General features: G+C 36.2%; 1 protein-coding gene, 1 non-coding gene and 1 pseudogene across 2 annotated transcripts; 2 read left to right on the top strand and 1 right to left on the bottom strand.

Moving 5' to 3' along the window:
- The first annotated feature begins 2,966 nt into the window (after positions 1–2,966).
- On the top strand, positions 2,967–5,816 carry LOC132624485 (putative disease resistance protein At1g50180). Its single transcript, XM_060339258.1, has one exon. The coding sequence runs from the start codon at positions 2,967–2,969 to the stop codon at positions 5,814–5,816; it is 2,850 nt and encodes a 949-aa protein (XP_060195241.1).
- A 4,633-nt stretch (positions 5,817–10,449) lies between these two features.
- On the top strand, positions 10,450–16,758 carry LOC132623796 (pentatricopeptide repeat-containing protein At3g20730-like; annotated as a pseudogene).
- A 5,230-nt stretch (positions 16,759–21,988) lies between these two features.
- On the bottom strand, positions 21,989–22,062 carry TRNAT-AGU (transfer RNA threonine (anticodon AGU)). The gene has a single exon. It is a non-coding gene; the product is annotated as a tRNA-Thr (tRNA).
- Positions 22,063–22,365: the final 303 nt, after the last annotated feature.

The raw sequence follows: 22,365 nt of genomic DNA, 5'->3' as shown, positions 1-22,365 counted from the left end.
TGGGTTGTCTAAAGTAAAAAGAACAATAGGAGTATTATTTTCTAGGTACAGCCTGGACTGATGTTCCCACTTGTTATTAGATAGAAAGTTTAAGTTAGTTTTTGATAAGTCAAGCTAATTGAAGGTTCAGTAGTTCAATGCCATGTACTGATCACAAAAATAGTTGAGAGGTTATCAATTGATCAACTTTTCAAATTTTCAATATAGCTTCTTTTAATTTCTGCGTTGGTGGTCCTATAGATAAGAAAATTGTTTTAGCTTGGCTGATCTAATTTTCCGATAATAGGCTTGTTAAAATCCCAGATCTTTTCGAACTTAAAACTTTTTCACTTAGAAACTCGTCCATCCTATTTCGAAAGAGAAAGTAAAAACCCAATTAACTGGAGTAAAATCTTTGCTCTAGATAATTTATGTAGACGCTTGTGGACTAGTAATATTTAGTACGTAATATTTATTCGAACTAGATAACCAACTATCAAGACTATTGTCATCACTACCTTATGTGTCAATTATTTTAAAAGCAAGAAGTGACAGGGTCCATGGAGCTTGAAGCAAAAAGCAATAAAAGGAACCACACCAGTACAAAAATAAAATAAAAAAAAGTCAAACATATATGATCAATTTGGTACTATAATAATTAAATTGCAATTGAATTAAATAACTTTAGATCCAATTTACAATAATGTTAATATTAGTCCAACTCCGCAAAATTGAGGTTCAAATAATCGATCATTCTCTTTAGGATCACTTTGGGCATCATTGTTTGAAGCAATTTTTTTTTCTGAAATGCATGAATCCACCGATGAAACGAGAACCTCTTGCCTCAGGTCGTTTCATCTCTTTAAGTGACGAGGCGTTCGCTTTTAATAACGCTGCATATGGTACTATTACTCCCTGCATGAAAGGACCTTTACTAAGTTCATTATACAAAGAAAAAGAAAATGTGTTTAATCAAAAAGAAGATTACAAAATAAAGGTGACGTAAGAAGATACATCAGAAAGAGACTAACAAAACTTTTAAAAGTATACCAATAAAAGATTAGGGAAAGAAAAGTATAGATTAAAATACCCAATTCACCTAATAATGGAAAATGATAATCAGCTCATTGATGCTCTAACATGTGCTGGTTGTTTAACGAACCATTCTCAATGATTATCTACACAAGCTGGCAACTTATACTCATGTTTTTGGATAAATTACACAGTTAATTAAGATAATTCCCTCCAAAATAATTAGTTTAATTAAATAAAATCTGTCACCAATTATTTTTGAGTAGCGGTGCACATGTAGGAGCTTCATTTCTCTCGAGCAAGCGAAAACTAGTCTGGAAAATGAAGTTCTTCATTTCTTTGTAATTTGGTCCAGACTAGATTTACTAACATTATCCAATATTTTTACTTTTGCCAAACCGTTACCCTAAAATACATATACTCTAATTCTTTTACTATTTTTTTGATAAGACACTCGGAAATTCACTAAATTTTTTGATATAAGAGCCAGTCCTTGTTACCTTTTTCAAACACATTCTCAAGTCACTTTCAGTGACATTCTAGTTTTTCATTGTTAAGAGTTCATTTCTCTCATTTTTATTGAAGTTCTTGAAGTGAAAAAGAAGAGGAAGAAAAAATGGAGGGCTCCAAGAAGTTTGCTATGGTTTTCACTATTTGCATGATGATACTGTTAGCTTTTGGAAATGTTGGAGTCTTGGCTGCAGAAGCACCTGCACCTTCACCTCCCATGGAGAATGCTGGGGTCACTTTGTTTGCTTCTCTTCTAATGGGTGCCATTGCTTCAATGGCTGCCATCTTTTTCTGAAGTTTCTGTTTTTGCCCCTACTTTAATTCTTGTTCTTTTCCATATTTGTAATCATGAGATTATTTGTTGGGATCTTGATATCTAATAAGAATTTAATTTCATTCTGAAAGAATAGTTTTGTACTGTTATTTCCTCTGAGAAATATGGACAGTACATTCTATAGTTGTATAATACTAATAAAGTCTCAACCTCTTCAACTATTACCTTGCTCTCCCTTAAATGTTCATGCTCCAAAGTACTAGCTATCTCCTTTTTCCAATCCATATGCATAGTTTATCATTTAACAATTAAATTCTCTGCTGTACAAATATGCCGACCTCATGATTCTCCTCTCACTTAATTAACTTACTCGGCTACACCCTTGGCCTTGGGTGCTGCATCTTTAGAATTTTGTAATAAAAAAAATTAAATTTGAAATTTTAGTAGTACTTTAACTTCCATGAATTGTAGTAAAAGGATTACGCAGATAAAATTGAAAAGGTAACATTAATCTTCAATAGAAAGACTTGGCTCCAAATACAATTAGTTGAACACAATCGAATCAATGGATGTTTGAGTTCCTCAAGAAAGAGTGTTGTTGGTAATCGAATCAATGGATGTTTGCAGCAAATGATGTCTTAAAATAATTGGAACTTTGCCAAAGTCGCTTTTGGTTTTCTAATATTCTCCCCCGCTTGACACATAAACAATTGAATGCCCGAAATTTATACACTCCATCCAAAATTTGTATACACACGAGTTCAGTTCTAAGTTTAAAGGATATGAGAAGTTAGAAGTATTTATGTATGGATAGTTACATGAAGGCTTCGTACCCTTTATAGCTAAAAGCAACACAAAAAACTGAGATAATATATTCCTCCTTATCTGGAAGTTGGAACTGTAGAAAACAAAAAAAAAAAAAAAAAAAAAAGCAAAAAACAAACATACCAGTTGATCGAGGTAGAGGGAAAGAAGATGCTATGATTACGGATCAAGTAAAGTTTCATCCTTTTTTTATGAAGATGATCAAGTAACGTATCATTATAGCACATTGCAGCAATCTATTCCTAGAAGCACATAGTTATATAAGACGTTAATTCAGAAAAATAAGGAGTCAAAACAAAAAGAAATTAAAAAAAGAAAAAGAAAAAAGAGAGATATAAAACCAAAGATGGCTGAAGCAGCAGTTTCCTATGTTGCAGAGCGGCTTATTGATCTTTTCCAAAGAAAAATTGTTTTCCTGAAAAATGTCCAACAAGAAGTTGAAGGTGTGCGAAACGAGCTCATCCGTATGAAGTGTTTCCTGAAAGATGCAGATATGAAGCAAGAGGAAGATAAGGACGCAAGAATCCGCAATTGGGTATCTGAAATCAGAGCAGTTGCCTACCATGCTGAGGATGTGATTGAAATATTCATCCACCAAGTTGAGTCCTTTGAACGACAGAGTTTCTTCATCAAGTGTGCCTTCTATCCTAAGAAGCTATACTTGCTTTACAAAGTAGGGAAAGAAATCGAATCGATCCAGACCAAAATTCTTGAAATATCCAACAGCCGTGAAAGATATGGCATCAGGCATATTCAAGGGCTCGGAGATGGGGAAGGGTCAAGCACAGCACGCAAGAGGATGCGTGAACTACGCCGCTCCTCCCCCTTGGTTGCCAATAAGGACGCTGTTGGTCTGGAGAAGCATGTGAATTCTGTCGTGTCAATCCTTCTGAAGGAGGACAAACGGCTTCATGTTGCTTCAATTGTTGGTATGGGGGGCATTGGGAAGACGACTCTTGCCAAAGAAGTTTATAACCAAGCTCAAATCAGAGGAAAGTTTGATAACCGGGCATGGGTTTATGTATCCCAAGATTATAAACCCACGAAGATCATCAAGGAACTCATTCTACAACTGGCAAATCCAGAAGAAGACAAAGTGAAGATAGTTGATACGATGGACAAACTCTCAGAGGCTGCTTTGGAGGAAATGCTCCATAGGCGCTTGGAAAAAACATGCTATCTGATTGTTCTTGATGACATCTGGACCACAGAAGCATGGGATATTATTGCTAGGTCATTTCCCAACAATGATAAGTCAAGTAGATTGCTACTTACCAGCCGCAGAAAGGAGGTTGCTTTGCATGCAGATGCCCATACAACACCATACGAACTTAAAGTATTGAGTGAGGAGGAGAGCTGGGAACTCTTTATCAAGAAAGCATTTGCTGAGGAAAGAGAGTGTCCACAGGACTTGGTGGACGTAGGGAAAGAGATTCTGAAAAAATGTGATGGCTTGCCACTGGCTATTACTGTCATAGGAGGCCTCTTAGCAGGGAAGAAGAAACAAAGAAGTGAGTGGCAAAGAGTACAGAGAAGCCTCAGTTCATACCTTGTTGGAAGCCAAGCTTATGGTGTATCAGCTATCTTGGCATTGAGTTATCATGAATTACCTCCCCATTTAAAATCTTGCTTTCTCTACTTAGGCCTTCTCCAAAAAGGCAAAGACATCCCCGTGAAGCAACTCATGCACATATGGATTGCCCATGGTCTTATTCAGCAAAAGGGAGAACAAAAATTAGAGGACATTGCGGAGGATTTTCTTGATGAGCTCATTGGGAGAAATTTGGTTCGAGTAAACCTAGTTAAAGCAGATGACAAAGTTAAAAGTTGCCGGCTCCATGATCTCCTACGAGACTTTTGTATTATGAAGGCAAAGGAAGAAATTTTTCTCGAGGTCCATCAGAAAGCAGATGATCTATCTATATCGGTGTCTGAATCTCGACACCATGTCTTTCAATGTCCACCCGACAGGTACAAATATTTGGGAAATTCAAAATCATATATAAGATCCCTTCTATCATTTGATTCATCTGCTAAGCCAGTTAACCTTGATTGTATTTGTACAAGTAGTTTCAAACTTCTCAAAGTGCTATACATAGACTCTCCTGGTTTAAAAGTTATCTCAGAGAGTATCGGGAAACTATGTTCCTTGAAGTACTTAGGCATAGGATGGAGGACACGCATAAAGAAGCTTCCCCGTTCGATAAGTCGTTTGAAAAACTTAGAAACTATAGATATGCCCATGTCTAGGTATTATTCTGTGCTAGTTCCCAATGTCTTGTGGAAGTTAGAGAACTTAAAGCATCTGCTTGGTTACATAGAATCCCGCAGCCTATTGAAGATTGACCTACTCAACAATCTCCAAACTCTAGGCAGCATACCTGTTCATCACTGGATGCACAATGAAAACCTGACAAGAATGACTAATCTCCAAAAAGTTGGTTTACTCATTGAAAGTGTGGACAACCTAGACGTGGATCGATTATGTGATTCACTCGCAGAGCTTGAGAGCCTTCAATCCTTGTGCTTGGAAGTAGAGTATAGCTTACAAATATCTATGTTTGCTGGTTTATCTAAGTTGACTCATGTTGTCAAGCTTAAGTTTAAGGGAAAGTTAGCCTCAATGCCAGCTCATCCTTGTGTATTTCCACCGAATCTTTGTCAGCTGACTTTGGTGGACTCCCAGCTCCATCCAGATTCAATCCAAGTGTTGGAGAAGCTAACCAACTTGTCAACTCTAAAACTAGTTAATGCTTTTGATCTGCAAGATTATAGTATAACAATATCGGAGAATGGGTTTCGTGGACTCAAGTTTCTCAGGGTGGAGCAACTAATGTTTATGCAAGAGATGAAGCTAGGGAAAGGTGCAATGGCAGGACTCAAATGCCTGCAAATCTTCAAATGCTACTCATTGAGGAGGCTCCCAGAAGAGTTGATATCATTGACTAACCTTGACAAGCTGGAGATTAGAGGAATGTCTGAAGAATTTATTGCTAGACTTCAACTTTCAGATTTGTGCAAACTCCAACATATTCCCAACATAGTCGTTGGAAGTACAGATGATGACGAATGGATCCAAGAAGAACTGGAGCGTGCAAGTCTCATTAGAAAGATCAGGACACATGCACAGGTAATAAGAGCAGCAGTTTTGTTCCAGGCAGCGTCAGAGAGGAGTCCAAATGTCAATACTGATTGATTTGCTTATTTTCTTTTAACCTTTTCTGTTATGTGTTTTCTACTAAGCAAGAGGAAAATGTGACTATTACCAGTTCAGGAACATGCATTTAAAAGAAGCATTTTCTTTCTCCATTAATTTTTTTTTTAAAGAATATTTTTAGTCCATCGAATGACGAGGGTCATATCTAATTTTACTTCTCATTTTTGCACTTGGTCTGACCGTCTGAGTAAGATTGGAGTGATAAAAAATGTTTTTTTTTTTTGCCTTAATGCAAACCTCTACCTTATGTAGTGTTACTCTGCCTTAAGTAGAGTTTGCAGTCAAACTCTACTTGATTAGGCAGAGTTTAAGTCAAACTCTGCCTGAAGGTAGCAAAAGGCAAAGTTTTACAGCCTTGCGAATCCAAACTCTATCTTGCGATTTTTTTTAAATTTTTTTATTGAGCGGGGATTCGAACCCAAAATCAAGAAGTTTTAACGAGGACAAAAATTAAAGACCACCAATTTGAGGGGCAAAAATTAAAGACCACCCTCGAATAAGGACAATCATGCAAATTGCCCTCAATATTCTAAGTAGCATCGAGCAGAACAAGCTATTCCCTTTAGTTGATCTATTTTGTTAATAATGTGATCTTAAATGACAATACAAAAGAGATTTAAACTAAACAAAACTATTATCAATTAATTAACAAGATTAAGAAAAACTAACAAACTCTATATAATATTTCAACAAATATAGTTGCATCTTTTAGCAATAAATTATGAAAGAGAGTACCAAAATTCCATTTATAAAATGATTAATCTTTTTTTTTTTTTTGAAATAATATAGATTTTAGAACTTTTTTTTTTATTGAATTTGAGTAAGAAAACAAAAAATAAAAGGTGAAATAGAAAAAAGAAATTCAATATAAAGGCTGGCTAGTTGACCCAACATTAACTAATATTGTTGGCCATTTTTTTGATTTTCCGTAACATGATTGGACAATGGCCTACCATATACAGAACACCAAGAGCAACAAAAAAGCAGCGCTGACGTCGCCCAACGTATTCGATCCCGCATCCGCAGCGTGGTCTTGAACCCACTTCACTGTTGCACCAGTGCCAACCCTTGTATCAAGGGGATTCAAATTTACTATAGTAAATTTAACGAAATTTTTCCCTACATAAACAGTACAGTTACCAATGAAGTGGGTTCAGTTGAATCCACTTGACTCCACGGGGGTCCATCCCTAACCTACGCAACATATGAATTTAAACATCAACATTACAATTGTATTCTACGATTTTTCATATTTTGAAGACGATCAATGATCGTGTCATTAGATCAACGATCTCGATAATAAACCCCTAAAAACCACCCGACACAAATGACACTCCAAATTCTATAATTTAATTGCAATTTAATTAGATTGACAATTTGAGAATTTCACTATTTCAACCTATAGCTAGAGAAGATTGCAAGTTCTGCTTGAATAACTTATAAGAGATCATATTAGTGTTTTCTATCCAACCAACAACCTTTGAAACATTCAACTTAAAATCTTTGCATTTGGGAAACACTTAATTATATAAGAATGAACATAATATATAAGAATGAACACAGCCTTCATTTTTTATATAAGATTAATAAGTAAATTTATCTTATATCAGCAAAAAGATAAAGAAAAAAGGACACTGCAATTGTACAATTACAACTTCGATTTGGTCGAAAACTTAAGCCCAACTGTCGAGCTACTCGGATCTCCGGTAGAGATGGCTTCATCGGTGAGTGTTACGGTGGTTGGCACCAATAGCTTCTGTTAAAGTTTAAACCCTAATTCTGTTAGTTCTCTGTTTTATTTGGACAATTGGGTGAAACATAAGGAAGAAGAAAAAGTATAACATTTGGAATAAGTATTGACCTTGATTGTTACTACCAGTATATGGACGTGATTAGCAGCTTGTGATGCAGAAGAAGCTTCTCCCAGTGAACGAACAATAAACCTTAGAATGTTAGGATCAAGTTGTCATCTTGGGTTTAGACGCTGAAGTTCTGCAATGAAGTTCGTTGCAACATATTGTTCCATAGTATCCTTTTGTGCGTTGAATTCCTGCATTCTTTGTTGCATCTTCTCTTCCATTTCCTCCATTTTTTGGAGAATCATTTCATCAGTAGCATTTAAAGAGGGTTCAAAATCTCCCACTTTTGCTTTCAAGATAGTCTTAGTACCCCACGTCCATCCAATCTTACACGACTTGGATGCTCAGGTCCCATGACTGATGCAAATGCGTCAACTGATTGAATGCAATCTTCACTTTATATTCTCTCTCTTTCAACCTACAAATTAGATTCAAGAGAAGAGAGCTCAAATAAATTAAACTGACTCAAAATTTAAGAACAAACAATTGACCACGACAAATTTCAATAAAATTTTTGTACAAATCTGCAAATAGCATCTTCCTATGAGTCCTTGCATATTTGGGCCGATTCATTCTTCTTGTAGCCACAGCTTCATGTAACTGGGAAAAAAAAGAAGGAAAGTTCCAATGCTCTGTCAAGTAAAGAGTAGGGACATCTTTGTGGCTACAAGTAGAAGAAAACTTGGTCAAGTATACAAGGCCTCATATGAAGATATGATTTGTAAAATTGTACAAAATTACTTATTTGAAGTTTGTTGTGGTCATTTGTTTGTTCTTAAATTTTAAGTCAGTTTAATTTATTTGAGCTCTCTTCCTTAAAATCTGATTTGTGGGCTGAAATGGAGAGAATAGGAACTCAAGAACGTGAAGATTGCAATCAACCCGTTGACACGACCTGAGCGCAGGTCATGTAAGATTGTATGGACATAGGGTACCAAGATTGTCTTGAAAGGGAAAATGGGAGATTCTAGACCCTCTTTAAATGCTACTGATGAAATAATGCAGCAAAAAAAGGAGGAAATGAAAGAGAGGATGCAACAAAGAATGCAAGAATTCAACACAAAAGAATATTATGGAACAAGATATTGCAATAAACATCGTTGCAAAACTTCAGCGTTTACACTCAAGATTGCGACTTGATCCTAACATGCTAAGATTCCGTGTTCGTTCACCTGGAGAAGCTTCTTCTGCACCATAAGCTGCAATTCAACTAATCAATCGTCCACCTACTAGCAATAACAATCAAGGCCAGTACTTATTCCAAATGTTACAGCTTTTCTTTTTCCTTCTGCTTCTTCTTCTACCACTGTTCGCTCTCTGGTGATGATTTTTTTTCTTTCTTGTTCTCTATCTCAAGCAACTGAATGATCTCGATTCATACACGCGACCTGTTTGATAATTTTTCTTAATCATATTAGTATTTTCATTCCAACCAGCAACCTTTTAAACATTCAACTTAACGCCTTTGCAGTTGGCACGCTTAATTATATAAGAATGAACAAAAATTTACATTTTTTTTTAATAAGAATAATAAGTAAATTAATCATATATCAGGAAAAACATTAAAAAAAAAAAAGACACTGCAATAGTACAATTACTTACTTCGATTTGGTGGAAAACTTAAGCCCAAGTGTCGAACTAGTCGGATCTCCGGTAGAGATGGCTTCTCTTAAAGTTGAAACCCTAAGTTCTTGGGCTTTTTTTTTTTTTTTTTTTTTTTTCAGGGCATAAACTCTAATTTCTCGTAACTAGAATGACATATCAGTACAGAGTAGAACTGTTCCAAATCCCTACACGAAATTAAAAAGAACAAGAAAATCAAAAAAGAGAAAAATAAACCAGATTTTCTATAGCTTCCTTCCCCTGGGAGAAAAACCCAAATCACCCACCAAGATTCAGGAAATTTACAGGACTACCCTTACACACGATTATCTATTCCTGCTCTGCCAGCATTTTTTTTTGCAGGGAAAGGAAAAAACTAGGGAAAATTTCATAAAGGTACACTTGGTTGACTTACCTTGAAAAAATATAGTCCAAAACTTACATTGCAAAAATATAATTAAAAATATTTTTATACAATGTTATACACTTATATACAAAAGACAGATACATATAATTATATAATATTATACACAAAAATACACACTTATCCACAAAAGAGCAATATACAAAATTATATCAAAAAATTACAAACATATTCAGATTATTAATACCAACATATACAAAGACCTATACCAACATATACAATCATATACATTGAAAAATCTTTGCCAATTCAAGCATATAGCTCTAAACACAAGCTGAAATTAAATATTCTATCTAATACACGCAAACGGAAACCCAGACAAAAACGAACAAATAAATCAAGGAGAAGAAAAGAAAACTGAAAAGAACCACATTGGATTCCGCAACAGAACCCTAGTTTCATCAAATTAAATTTCTGAAAAAAAAGCCCCAAAAAATTAAAAAGCAGGAAAAAGGATTTTGCTCGCTTTTTTTCCAGCATTATAACCGCGAGTGCCATGGATCAACACAAACAGAAAAAAGTCAGAAATTGTTGCATATATCGAGTAAATAAACAGAAAAAAAATCATGTTACATAAGGGAGGCCGACAGAGTGAGTGAGACCGAGGAGGAGAGAGAAAAAAAATTGGGTCATTTTTTTCGTAAGAAGTGAAAATATAGATCAATTTTTGGTAGTAATTAACATGCAGTGTAATTTTCAAAAAACTATCCATGCAAAAGAATTATGAAATAGAGCGTACACAAATGTAATAAACTGGCTTTACCCAACATCTCAATCCACTCTAAAATCAGCCATTCAGTCGCTCTGCAATGCCAAAAGGCTTAGAGAAGCTCTAATACTTGCTTTTGACAACCCCATCGAAGCAGACTATATTATTTACTCAAATATAGAGTCTGTTTGGATGAGCTAATGCCTGCAGCTTATAAGCTAAAAAAATAAGTTGGGTAGTTAACTTATTATTTTTTGTTTGAGCTTATTTTAAACACAAAATGACTTTAAACTGGCCAGTCAAACACTCAAAAAAACTAAAAACAGCTTATAAGCTTAAACAAAAAATAATTTTGAGTTTAGATTAACTAAGTTAAATGGACTCAATTATTTTTTTAGCTTATTTTAAACACAAAATGACTTTAAGCTGGCCAGTTAAACACTCAAAAAAGCTAAAAACAACTTATAAGCAACTTATAAGTCAATCCAAACGGGCTCATAATTCAGCTTTGCATTGACTTAAAGGCTCGTAAGCAGGGTCGTTTGGTTCACTCCCATCTTATAACTGCTGGGTTTCCTTCAAATGGGAACCAAGTTGATCATTTTCTGTACAATGTCTGATGACATGGTGTCTGCCCGCAAGGTGTTTGATAAATTGCCTGAAAGAAATGTGGTCTCATGGACTGTACTTATATCTGGGTACTCTCAGAATGGGTATTCACAAGAAGCACTTAATGTGTTTGTTGCTATGCGTATTTACTTATGGAAGCGTCTTGAGAGCGTGCACTAGTGTGTCGTGTATGAATTTAGGAAAGCAAATACAAGGATGCATTCAGAAAAGTAGGTTTGTGGATAATTTGTATGTACAGAGTGCGTTGGTTGATTTTAATTCTAAGTGTGGAGAAATGGAGGATGCTTTTTGTGTTTTTGAGTCAATGGCAGAGAGGGATTTGGTTTCTTGGAATGTCATGATTTCTGGTTATGCTTTTCGAGGTTATAATATTGATGCATTTCTGTTGTTCCGTTGGATGTTCAGACAAGATATACTCCCCGATTGCTTCACATGGGGAAGTGTTCTCAAAGCATCTGTAGGAGGTGGCAAATGTGGTGGACTAGCAAAAATCAGTATGATACATGGATGTATCATTCGACTTGGTTATGAGTCGTATAGTATTATTAGCGGAGCATTAATTGATGCCTATGTGAAATGTGGAAACCTGGAGTATGCAAATTATCTATACAAGAAGATGCAGAACAAAGACAGGATTTCATGTACTGCTCTAATTACTGGATACGCACGTGAAGGTAAAAATAGCAGTGAGTGCCTGGAACTTTTTTGTCAATTACATCGGAATAATAGGGAAATTGATAGCATTATTTTTTGCTCTATGATCAACGTATGTGCCCATACAGTGTCACTGTCTTTGGGAAGACAACTACATGCTATTGCGATTAAATATCAGAGCAATCTTGATGTGGCGATGAGTAATGCTTTGGTTGATATGTACGCAAAAACAGGAGAAATTGAAGATGCTAACAATGTTTTTCAGCACATGACAGAGAAAAATGTAATATCATGGACGTCAATGATCTCTGCATATGGTGTGCATGGTCGAGGAGTCGATGCAGTTTCATATTTTAAGAAGATGGAGTGCGAAGGTTTGAGCCAAATGATATAACATTCTTGTCTCTCCTGTTTGCTTGTAGCCATAATGGGTTGACTGCAGAAGGATGGGAATGTTTCTGTAAGATGGTTAGACAATATAAAATTGTTCCAAGAGATGAGCAATACTCTTGCCTTGTGGACATTTTTGCACGCGGCGGCTGTTTGAACGAATCATATGCGAATTGCCCTTCTTTTGGGGTGGTCTTTAAATTTTGCCCCTCATATTTGCGGTCTTTAAATTTTGCCCCTCATATTTGTGGTCTTTAAGTTTTGCCCTTAGCTTGGATACCTGAGGTTCTGGGTTCGAACCCCCGCTCAGGCATAAAATAAAAAAATAATTTCGCAAGGCAGGGCTGGAGGGAGTGTATGCCAGATCCGGCATAAAGTCCTTAAGGAAAAACTAAAGTTATGCCGGAGGGGGCATAACTTTTCCTCAAGGCATAGTTTAGTTATGCCTTATGGGGCAAAACTTTTCCTTAAGGAACTATGCCTTATGGGGCAGACTTTTAATTAAGGCATAACCAAAAGTATGCCTCATAAGGCAGAACTTTTCCTTAAGGCAAACATTTAGTTATGCCTTAAGGAAAAGTTCCGCCTTATGGGGCATACTTTTAGTTATATTTTATGGGGCACACTTTTAGTTAAGGCATAACTAAAAGTATGCCCCATAAGGCGGAACTTTTCCTTAAGGCATAATTAAAAGTTTGCCTTGAAAAGTAAAATAAAAATAAAAATATATGTCTCAAGGCAAAGTCTGCCCCCTCCGGCATAACTTAAGGATTGTATGCCGGATCCGGCATACACTCCCCCTAGCCGTGCCTTGCGAAATTATTTTTTTATTTTATGCCTGAGTGGGGGTTCGAACTCAGAACCTCAGGTATCCAAGCGAAGGGCAAAACTTAAAGAACACAAATATGAGGGGCAAAATTTAAAGACCACCCCAAAAGAAGGGCAATCCGTGCAAAAAAATGTGATTTGCAGGATGAATATAAAGCCTAGTGCCTCTCTTTGGGGTTAGGTTCTTGGGGCATGTAGCATATATGGCAATATGGACCTTGGAAAGGTAGCAGCCGGGCATTTATTCAATATCGAATCTATGAATGCTGTTAGCTATGTGGTTCTAGCAAGTATGTATTCTGCAGCTGGCTTATGGGATAGCGCTTGGAATGCACGAGATGTCGTTCAAACGAGAAGGTTACCAAAAGATCCTGCTTACAGCCTTTTTCATTCTGGCAATGATATGGTAGCACTTCTTCCTACTGGCTGATACATGAAAATGATCCAGATCTTCTTAGTAATGTTTCATACTACCTGGACTTTTTGAAAGTATGTTTTGGTAGTAATAGTTCCAGCGTGCAGTGATGATGCAATGAAGCTATGAATAGGTATACGTTTTTACCCGCTTAATTGCTTATGCTTCTTACATGTCTTGTGTTGTCATTTTTACTCAAGCTCTGTGATTTAGTTTTGGAGATAAAATGAAAACCTTATACCTTTTCTATAAGAAATTTCAGTTTTTGATGTAGCTGTATCTTTAACCTTCTAACTTTAGCCTACTTCAAGTCTAAGTTATTGTAGCAGATACCTCGTGGACTCTCCCGAGGTGCGCACAAGCTGGCCCGGACACCACAGTTTAAAAAAAATAGCTAAATTTCATTCTCAATATTTGTAGGACTTGGTTCTACTTGAACACTGCAACATTCCCAGTTTAGCTATTTTGATATGGGCTATGAAAAGTTGAAATACATCTACAATATTGTTCTGATTGTTCTCAGGTGAAAGCCGATTTGACAGAGAGATCAGCTAAACTAGCCGACGCCATTGGTGATGATTCTGATGTGGTAATATGTGCTACAGAGACTTCATGGAAATTGTTGGAACCTTGGAAGGTTAGTCAACTTCAATCCGCAAGTCTTTTACAGATCCTTTACACCTGATCTTGATGATCAGCAATGTGAGATGATTTTGTGATAGGCTTGTTATGTTTGTGCAATGCGACGTCTTGTTAAGGTTTCAGTACTGAAATTTTAGTCTTATTAGCTTCAAACTTACAGTGGTAGAGCACTGGCAAGTATGAATCCACAAGAACATGTTGGTGAATTTTATATGGCATACATGGTCTTTTTTCTGATAAGTAATTAATGGCATACATGGTCTTTTGGAGAGACCTCATAATCTTAGAAGTTTTTCAGTGCCCAGAAAAGGAAAACGTAAAAGATTGACCAACCTCATAGCAACTGGAGTTCAAATTTTGTCGCTTAAATGGACTGGCAATCAAACAAGTATCCCTCTTGATGATGATAACAGTTGTTATGATGGTGGTAGTACTTAATGTTTTGTTTGTTTGCTCCTCATATTTACTCTATTACACCTCCTCTTTGGTCTTTTAGCCAAGCACGAGGTAGTTGCGAGTAATTCAAACTCATAAGGCTTTAGGCTCAATTTTTTACTGTAGTGTGACACTTCTTCTGGCATCAAGATATTTATCTTCATCATGTAGTTTGATGGAAGAAAAGAGGATATTTGCATGTGGAGTGAACATCTTGAATGCATCGTTTTATTCTCCTACTTTCTAATTTATTATTTCCTTTTCAACTTCTTGTTTACTTGTCTGCAGATTTTAAAAAGATTGTTAGGACAACCATAACAAAAACACCATGAAACTTAATGCATTCCTTCGCCATTCATTAACTACAGTGGATATCGTGTGATTGAGGTTTTATAACAGCAAGTTGTTTGTCTCCAATATCTAAAGTTAGTGATTTGACAGGCCATTCTTGGGAACTTTCACTCTGGAGCTTCTTTCTGGAGTTAAGTTGAAGCAGAGATTACTGTATCAGCCTTAACTCTACCCTTTTTAGCTTTAACTTGGGATCTAGAAGCATTAGTTGGTCTTGGTCACTACCCAGTGTAATCCCACAATAGTGGGGTCTGGGAGGGTAAGATGTACGCAGCCTTACCCCTACCTGGGTAGGGAGGCTGTTTCCGATTGACCCTCGGCAACCCTCCTCCTTTATCCGGGCTTGGGACCGGCAATGTGAGCGAGCTCACACAGGCGGAGTTATCTAGAAGCATTAATTGAAGACATAAATACGGTGCTGGGCAATTCTATTCAGAGAAATGCTCCAAAAGGTACCACTCAAGTGTATTTCAGCTTTCAGTTCTCTGATTTGCTGATAGCTCAACATCTGGTCATACTATTGTTTTGTTCCCAATAACCTAGGTATCCCAATGATTAGGCACCACTCATCTTTCTTCTTTCTGGATCTTTGTCGTCAGAATTTTTGGTGGTATTCATTTTCATTTTTTTATGGGTAAGAAAAGTGAAGCTAAAGTGAGATTAAACGGGGTTGCATTGCCTAATCTCCCCACCTTGCTTGTGATTGAGGCGTAGTAGTAGCTATTATGGCATTCATTTTCATGTCTTATGTCAATGAAATAGAAGAAGTGTTCCTTATCCCAAAAAAAAAAAAAAAAAGAAAAAAAAAAAAGAAAAAAAAAAAAGAAGAAATAGAAGAAGTGTTACATGACCTTCATTAGCATTATCCATGTTCACATGCAGATGTTCTATAACTTTTCTTTTCAGCTGTGACCCTCAGCCTCATTCTTTTCTTTAATTTTGATTATGGTGAAATTCAGCTAATGTGTATCCTATCATTGTTTTATTCATTCAGGTTGATATTTTTGGCACAATGAACCTAGTGGATAGTTTTGTTTGCGACTATGCGCTTATGGAAAATACCTTGGATTCATTAAAATTTCAGAGTGATTTCGAGAATTTGTTCTGTAAATTTATCAAGCCACTGTCAAAAGAGTTACTTCTACCATTAAATGTTCCTGTAAGATCTTGACTCTAAATTCCTTTAATAGTTCGAATCACTCTGTTCATATGTTCTTCCAAAATCTAATAATTCATATGCCTTTATACTATCCAATCCCTCTGCACAGAAATAATATTAATTTGGTTGGGGCTATCTTCTATTTGATTGCTTTGTTCGGATTTATTCTTCAGATGTGCTTCAATGTCAGTGTTCTTACTATTTGAGGCACTTACCAATTTAGACTGAAATAATTTCTGATTCGTCTCGTCCAGTGGCATTCTCTTCCTTTAATTTCATTCTTTTACTTGGTCCCTTGGTTTATACTTGTATCAATTTTGTCATTTCATCTGGATGCAGATATTTGATTTGAGAAAGCAGTTGAGCAGAGCATGGCAACCAACAGGCATGATAATACCTGGGCTATGGAAGTGTATTTGTGAAGTTTCAGAACTTCATGCTTCATGTTGCTCGTGATCTTTGTCATGACTTTAGTCTTTGTCATGGTCGTACAATCTTTTATTGGAGTGAGTTCATCTCATTTTGTGAGTTGTGATATCCTTCTTGTTCCAAACACTATCGATTTCTATTTGATGTGTGACATGTTGTATAGAAGTAGAAATAACCTTTTTGATGTACCGGCATGTGTGCAAAATGCGAACACTACCGGTTTCATTTTGATTTGTATCATGTTGTGTAGAAGTAGAGATAACCTTAAATATGAATAATCTGCATTGATTGCAGAGAAGCTAGCAATTCCTTTTTGTCCTCAAAGTCAAGATTTTAACTGACATGCCTCTTTTTGTATAATACAAGTGTTGTTCAATTTTGCCTTCCGAAGGAGGTTTACTTTACCATTAATCTGACGGCTTCCTCATGAACCGAACATCTCTCCTTGATGTTTTGCATTTCCTGCTTCTGTTGTAGGTCTTGATATGTACCAGGCACAACAATTGCACTTGTCAAATCCTTTGTGTTCATCTCGTTTGAAATTTTAGAAAAGTGGTACATGCAGTATGAATAGGTGAAGGTGTCGCGGAGTCGTGGACTGACCAATATTGGCTGGAAAAGCAAAATCTGTTTATCTAGGGTAGATGTGTTGATTTGATTCATTGAAGTCTTGGAGATATCGAAAACACTCTGGGGGTAATCACTGAAAAAGTTGAAGCTTTGAATAACAAGTCTCTCGGTTGTGAATTTTCTTATGATGTGGTATTTCATTCCGTTTCTTTGGGATCTCTCTTTTCATTTTTCCTTTCGTGTGCACGCTTGGAGGAAAGAACACTTAGTTTTAATTTCTTGAGAGTAAAATGTTATCCTCAGCGAAAAATGCATGGTGGAGCTCTTGGCATGAATTTATGTTCCCACTACTGATCTTTTAATAATAATGGTTAGACTTGGTTGTTTATTTCAGATATACAGCTAAGCACATGAACAGTTGACTATAATGAGCCCAGTATCTCTAAAAACCAGTTTTGAGTACTTTAACTTTGTGCAACAAGTTGCCGTGTCACTACGTATCTTGTACTTGTATTCTGGGGAACAGATTTGGGTGCCTTTTGGTGTTAAGCATCTTACAAGTACATGTGCTGTGCTTAGGTTTTATCCCCTGTCTCTCTCTTTCTCTCCACGCGACAAGTATTTTTGGATCACTAGCCACAGTGAATTTCTTTTTGATTCTTCGATGTATCTTACAAGAACAATTTTTGTAAGTAAATTTACAGGTCACAAAGTATAATCATTAAATTGAAGACCCGATTTCTCATTTTATGATTGATTTGTTAACCCCTCTTGGTGATGGTACCACAGCTCTCAGATCTAGGGATCTGTTGAGAATGATTTTGTTAAAGTGGCTGAATTCGTTGATGTTTCTTTGAGATTGGCCCTTAACATCAAGGCTGATACCAAGGATCAAAAACTTGAAATAGTATTGAAATTCTTTATATTTGGTTAAATTTTTTTTTATTGTATTGAAATGGGCATTGCAAATGTGGCTTTCATCTGATAGAATTCCATCTTTGCAATAAGCATACGCTCTTCAGTGTCTATTATTGTATCAAAGCTGGAGGAAGTGGCTTCAAAGAGTTTTAATGCGAAGAAAAAAGATGGAACTGTGACAAAAAGATCAGGGGACACGACAAGATATTCTTTGATCAGGCTTGAAGACTTCTCTTAAAGATATTGTTTGGACATGGCAAGGTTGTGAGCAGCAGCAACAGCAAGTTGAAAATCAAGAATGAAATTGATGATGCATTGTTATCTTTTTGTTTGTGGCTAAAGTCATAGATAGACCCTCAAACTTGTCCATATTTTTCACTTGGACCCCTCAACTGAGCGGCGTACCATATGAACCCTTCAAGAGTACCTTTACTGTGTCACTTAGACACATCGGTCTAACATTTGAAATAAAAATTTGTGCGTGTTATGACGGGCTGCCAACCTGTATTTGCTACCCAATTAAAATTTACCATGTATTTTTACAATGCCACGTATACCATTAACAAGGCTTCATCCAAAACAACCCAAATATACATTTACGTGACCCCATTTGAACCCAATTAATTCCTTAGATTTCTCAATTAAAATAAAAATAAATCTCTCATTCATCTTCTTCCTGCGCCATTACCACCAATGTGCCGACCGGATCCACTAGTTCACAACCACTGTCTCCGCCACCTCCTTCCCCAAATACTTTGTATAAAACTGCTTCTTCCTCTTAAATGCTTTGTTTTGTTCAAAAAAAGAGGAATCAGATTTGGGTCCTTAAAATAATTCCGACCATCTTCATGATGAAATTCAGGCCATCTCCATTTTTTCCGACAACGAACGGAAAAATCGAGCATTTCACCTCACCATAGACCTATAAGATACCTCTATTACACTCTTACCTCCAGTTTCACAGAATAAACGTACAAAAATGTCCTATTAATTAAGAGACTCTAATATGCATTACCATATGATCTAAAAATAATAATTTAAAAAAAAAATGGCTGCTTCCTAATTTTAAATTGTTGATGGAAAGTATTTTTAATTGATTTGTTGAGTTGAACTCGAGCTAGAGATGGAGTTGAGAAGCTTGGAGGTGAATAAAACTTGAGACCGCCATTGTTGGTTCTTTGGATTTGACTGTCATGGCGACTCTGCAAGGAAGAAGAAGAAAGGGTGGCGTGGGTGGGTGGGGTGGGGTGTAGAAATTAGCTTTTTCCTTTCCTTTTAATACATTCACGCGCTCAATGTCAGTGAATTCCACGCAATGTGCCAAGCTGGCCCGCGGTGTCCAAGTGACACAATAAAGGTTGTCTTCAAGGGTTCATATGGTACGCCGCTTAGTTGAGGGGTCCAAGTGAAAAATATATACAAGTTTGAGGGTCTATCTATGACTTTAGCCTTTGTTTGTTAACGGAAGTTTCATTTCTTTCTTGTCTATTTTTTTAAAAGGTGGAGTGGGGTGGGGTAATTGGAAGTTTCTTGCATATCTTAGTATTTTTTTTTTGATTGATTTACCCCCTGTTTGGATGGTGGTTTCCCATGGTTCATTAATGTATGGTTTTGTACGAAACCATATTTATTTTCATTGTTCTTAAAATTATGTGGTATAGTGTTGTAAACCCGTGGTTTATCCCATGGTTATATAACCATGAAAAGTTTCAATTTTTCTAACCACGGAATTGGTGATTTTTCCGTGGTTATGTATTTCATTTTCCCATTATACCCACCTTCCACCATTCACCCCACCCCCGCCCTACCACTCATCCCCACCCCCACCTTCCACCATCCACCCCACCCCCACCTTACCACTCACCCTCACCCTACTACTCACCCCCACCCCCACCCTTATCTCACAACCACCCACTGCCCCTCACCACCACCCAACCCCACCCCCACAACCACTCACCCCAATCCCACCACCCACTACCCCTCACTACCACCCACCCCCACCCTACCAGCCATTACGTCCACCCCCATCCCACAACCACCAACCTCACACCACCCACCCTTCCACCACCCCCACTCACTACCTACTTATTTTTTAAAGTTCTTATTTTATTCTTTATTTGAGTTTTATTAATATATATAAACTAATTTTTAACTAAGAGTTAAGGGTATTTTAGTAAATTATCAAGTTATTATACAGTACCATACAGTCAAACCAAACAATACAAATGTTATTAAACAACAACAAACGATACAGTCTATCCAAACATTGTTTTCATTAATACAGTACAATACAATACAACACCATATTGTACCATACCATATTGTACATTAATGAACCACGGGAAACAACCATCCAAACAGAGGGTTAGATGTTTCTGAAGTTGGATGGCAGCTGCTTCATTAGAGTATATTATACAGATCTAATAGGGCGTACCCAAAAAATGATGATGAAGAAAGTTATTTTCTCCTCTTTTTGTTACATTTTCCTCTGTTTTTGCTTGATAAGTAATAAAGAGAACTATTTCATGAAAAGTAGACATCCTTTTTTAAGTATTACTCGATGATAAAAGCCGGTGCTAGCACGGGTCCAACATAAAAAATAGTACCACATTTTTCTTTTTAATCTGTCTAAAAAAGAATGATGTATTTTTATGTTTAGAAATTATTTAACTTGAAACTTCTCCTTTTACCATTAATGAAATGATTTAAATCCACACAAATATCTATGATTTGTTTTAGACCACAAGTTTCAAAGATCTTTCCTTTTTTTTTAAACTTCGTGCCTAGTCAAACTATGTCACGTTAATTAGGACAGAGAGAGTACCTTTTAGTTGAAATACACCGTCTCGGCATCTCCTACCGAGTTTCATGCCATCATCTCTTTCTACTCAACAACACTGAAAAACGCTTTCATGTATTAGCATCTGTTGTAGTCTTAAATTTTAAGTATAGACCAACTACATCATTTTAAGAAAATATGTGTATACGTTTCTTGACCGTTTATATTTCGTCTTCTTGATGTTATTCCTCATTATTTGTGTGAGACGTATGTGTCTAAACTTATGCCCAAAGGTATAAGTTTTAAATTTTGTCGTTTTATGACTTCTTTAGCGGTTTTTGTGTTCAATTTAAATCATTATTTATTTTTTCCTGAATTTCTCTTCTTTAAATTTTCTCCAAGCGTACCTTTAGCATTTTCTGAACTTATTATCATTGTTTAAATATCCTATTTTTTTATTTTACAATTGTCTCTTACTTCTTCACATGGACCCCACTTTTTATTTTTATTTTTTAAATTTACTATTATAGAAGAGTGGGTTAACGACCAAACCCACTCTTCTATAGTAGTTAATTAAAATGAAAGAAATAGTAAGTTTTCTTGCTCTTCTCATTCTCCCCTTCCTTTTCTTCTTTATAAAAAAAATTATGTTGGCACTAAATGTATACATCATCATATATGCAAGTATTACACCAATACTAAAAAGCTAAATATTAATGTGCTTAAAACTTGCTGAGACAGAACAAAGGCTAGTATTCTAGTTGAACCACTAATAGTGGAGTAATTGTTCAAAGTATATAAACAGATGTTATCAGTTAATTGGTCCATTACTAGTAGACCGTATAAATGCCACAAGGTGCCAAATTCAGCAATCAGTTTCCAAATACAATTCGAGCAATTATGTCTTTCAGTAAGCCCACCACATATTTTTTAAGAAGAAACTTAAGGAAAACAAAAAGAAGAGAAAAGCTTGAATTAGTTGGTAACATCTGAACGTGTACATATTTCATAGCTAGATTTTGATCCACAATTTAAGCTTGAAGGGGCAAGAAAGAAAAGGAGGAGAAGATGAATGAACTAACCTGCAGCCGCTCCCAACCATTGTGAATTTTTTTAAAATAAACTTGAACCCGCCCTGCATAACCTTAAAGATTTACCATCTCGCATAAGCTCCAACCTGTCTCGCCTTGTTGCCATCCCTAAGCTGAGAACACAAACCAAACACTTTCTCACGTCTATTGATCAGTTAGTGTGCAATTAAAAATTTCATGTCTGCGATGAATTGGATGCACCACTTTGAGAAGGTAGATGAAAAAGGATACTAAAGAAAAAACAAAAGTAAATGATGAAGAGAAATTACTCTTGTTGAGAGTCGAACTCAAGACCTCCCGCTTACTAAACGGGTGCTCTAACCAACTGAGCTACAAGAGCTAGGGGACTATGACTTTCAAAATCTTTAAAGAAGTACTCTTGTTCAAAACAGAAAATTCAGAACATGTCCGGACATATTCATTCTTTAGTCGAACAAAAACATGGTTTACCCTGCAAAATTCCTTTCACTAGACTTATTAATAATAGTGTTTACTTTCAATCTCATGCTACTACATATCCACCTTCGATTTTTGTGTTATTACAAACCAATGCTTCGTTTCTTTGAAAGGAGATTCCTAGTACACAACATATACAGGATAGCACGTAGAAGCTGCCAGTACTTATCTTTTCTATTAGGAGTAA

This window comes from Lycium barbarum, chromosome 12, assembly GCF_019175385.1.
Source record: "Lycium barbarum isolate Lr01 chromosome 12, ASM1917538v2, whole genome shotgun sequence".
Lineage (NCBI taxonomy): Eukaryota > Viridiplantae > Streptophyta > Magnoliopsida > Solanales > Solanaceae > Lycium > Lycium barbarum.
Note: the sequence above shows the minus strand (reverse complement) of the source record. Positions and strands in the feature narration are given on the sequence as shown.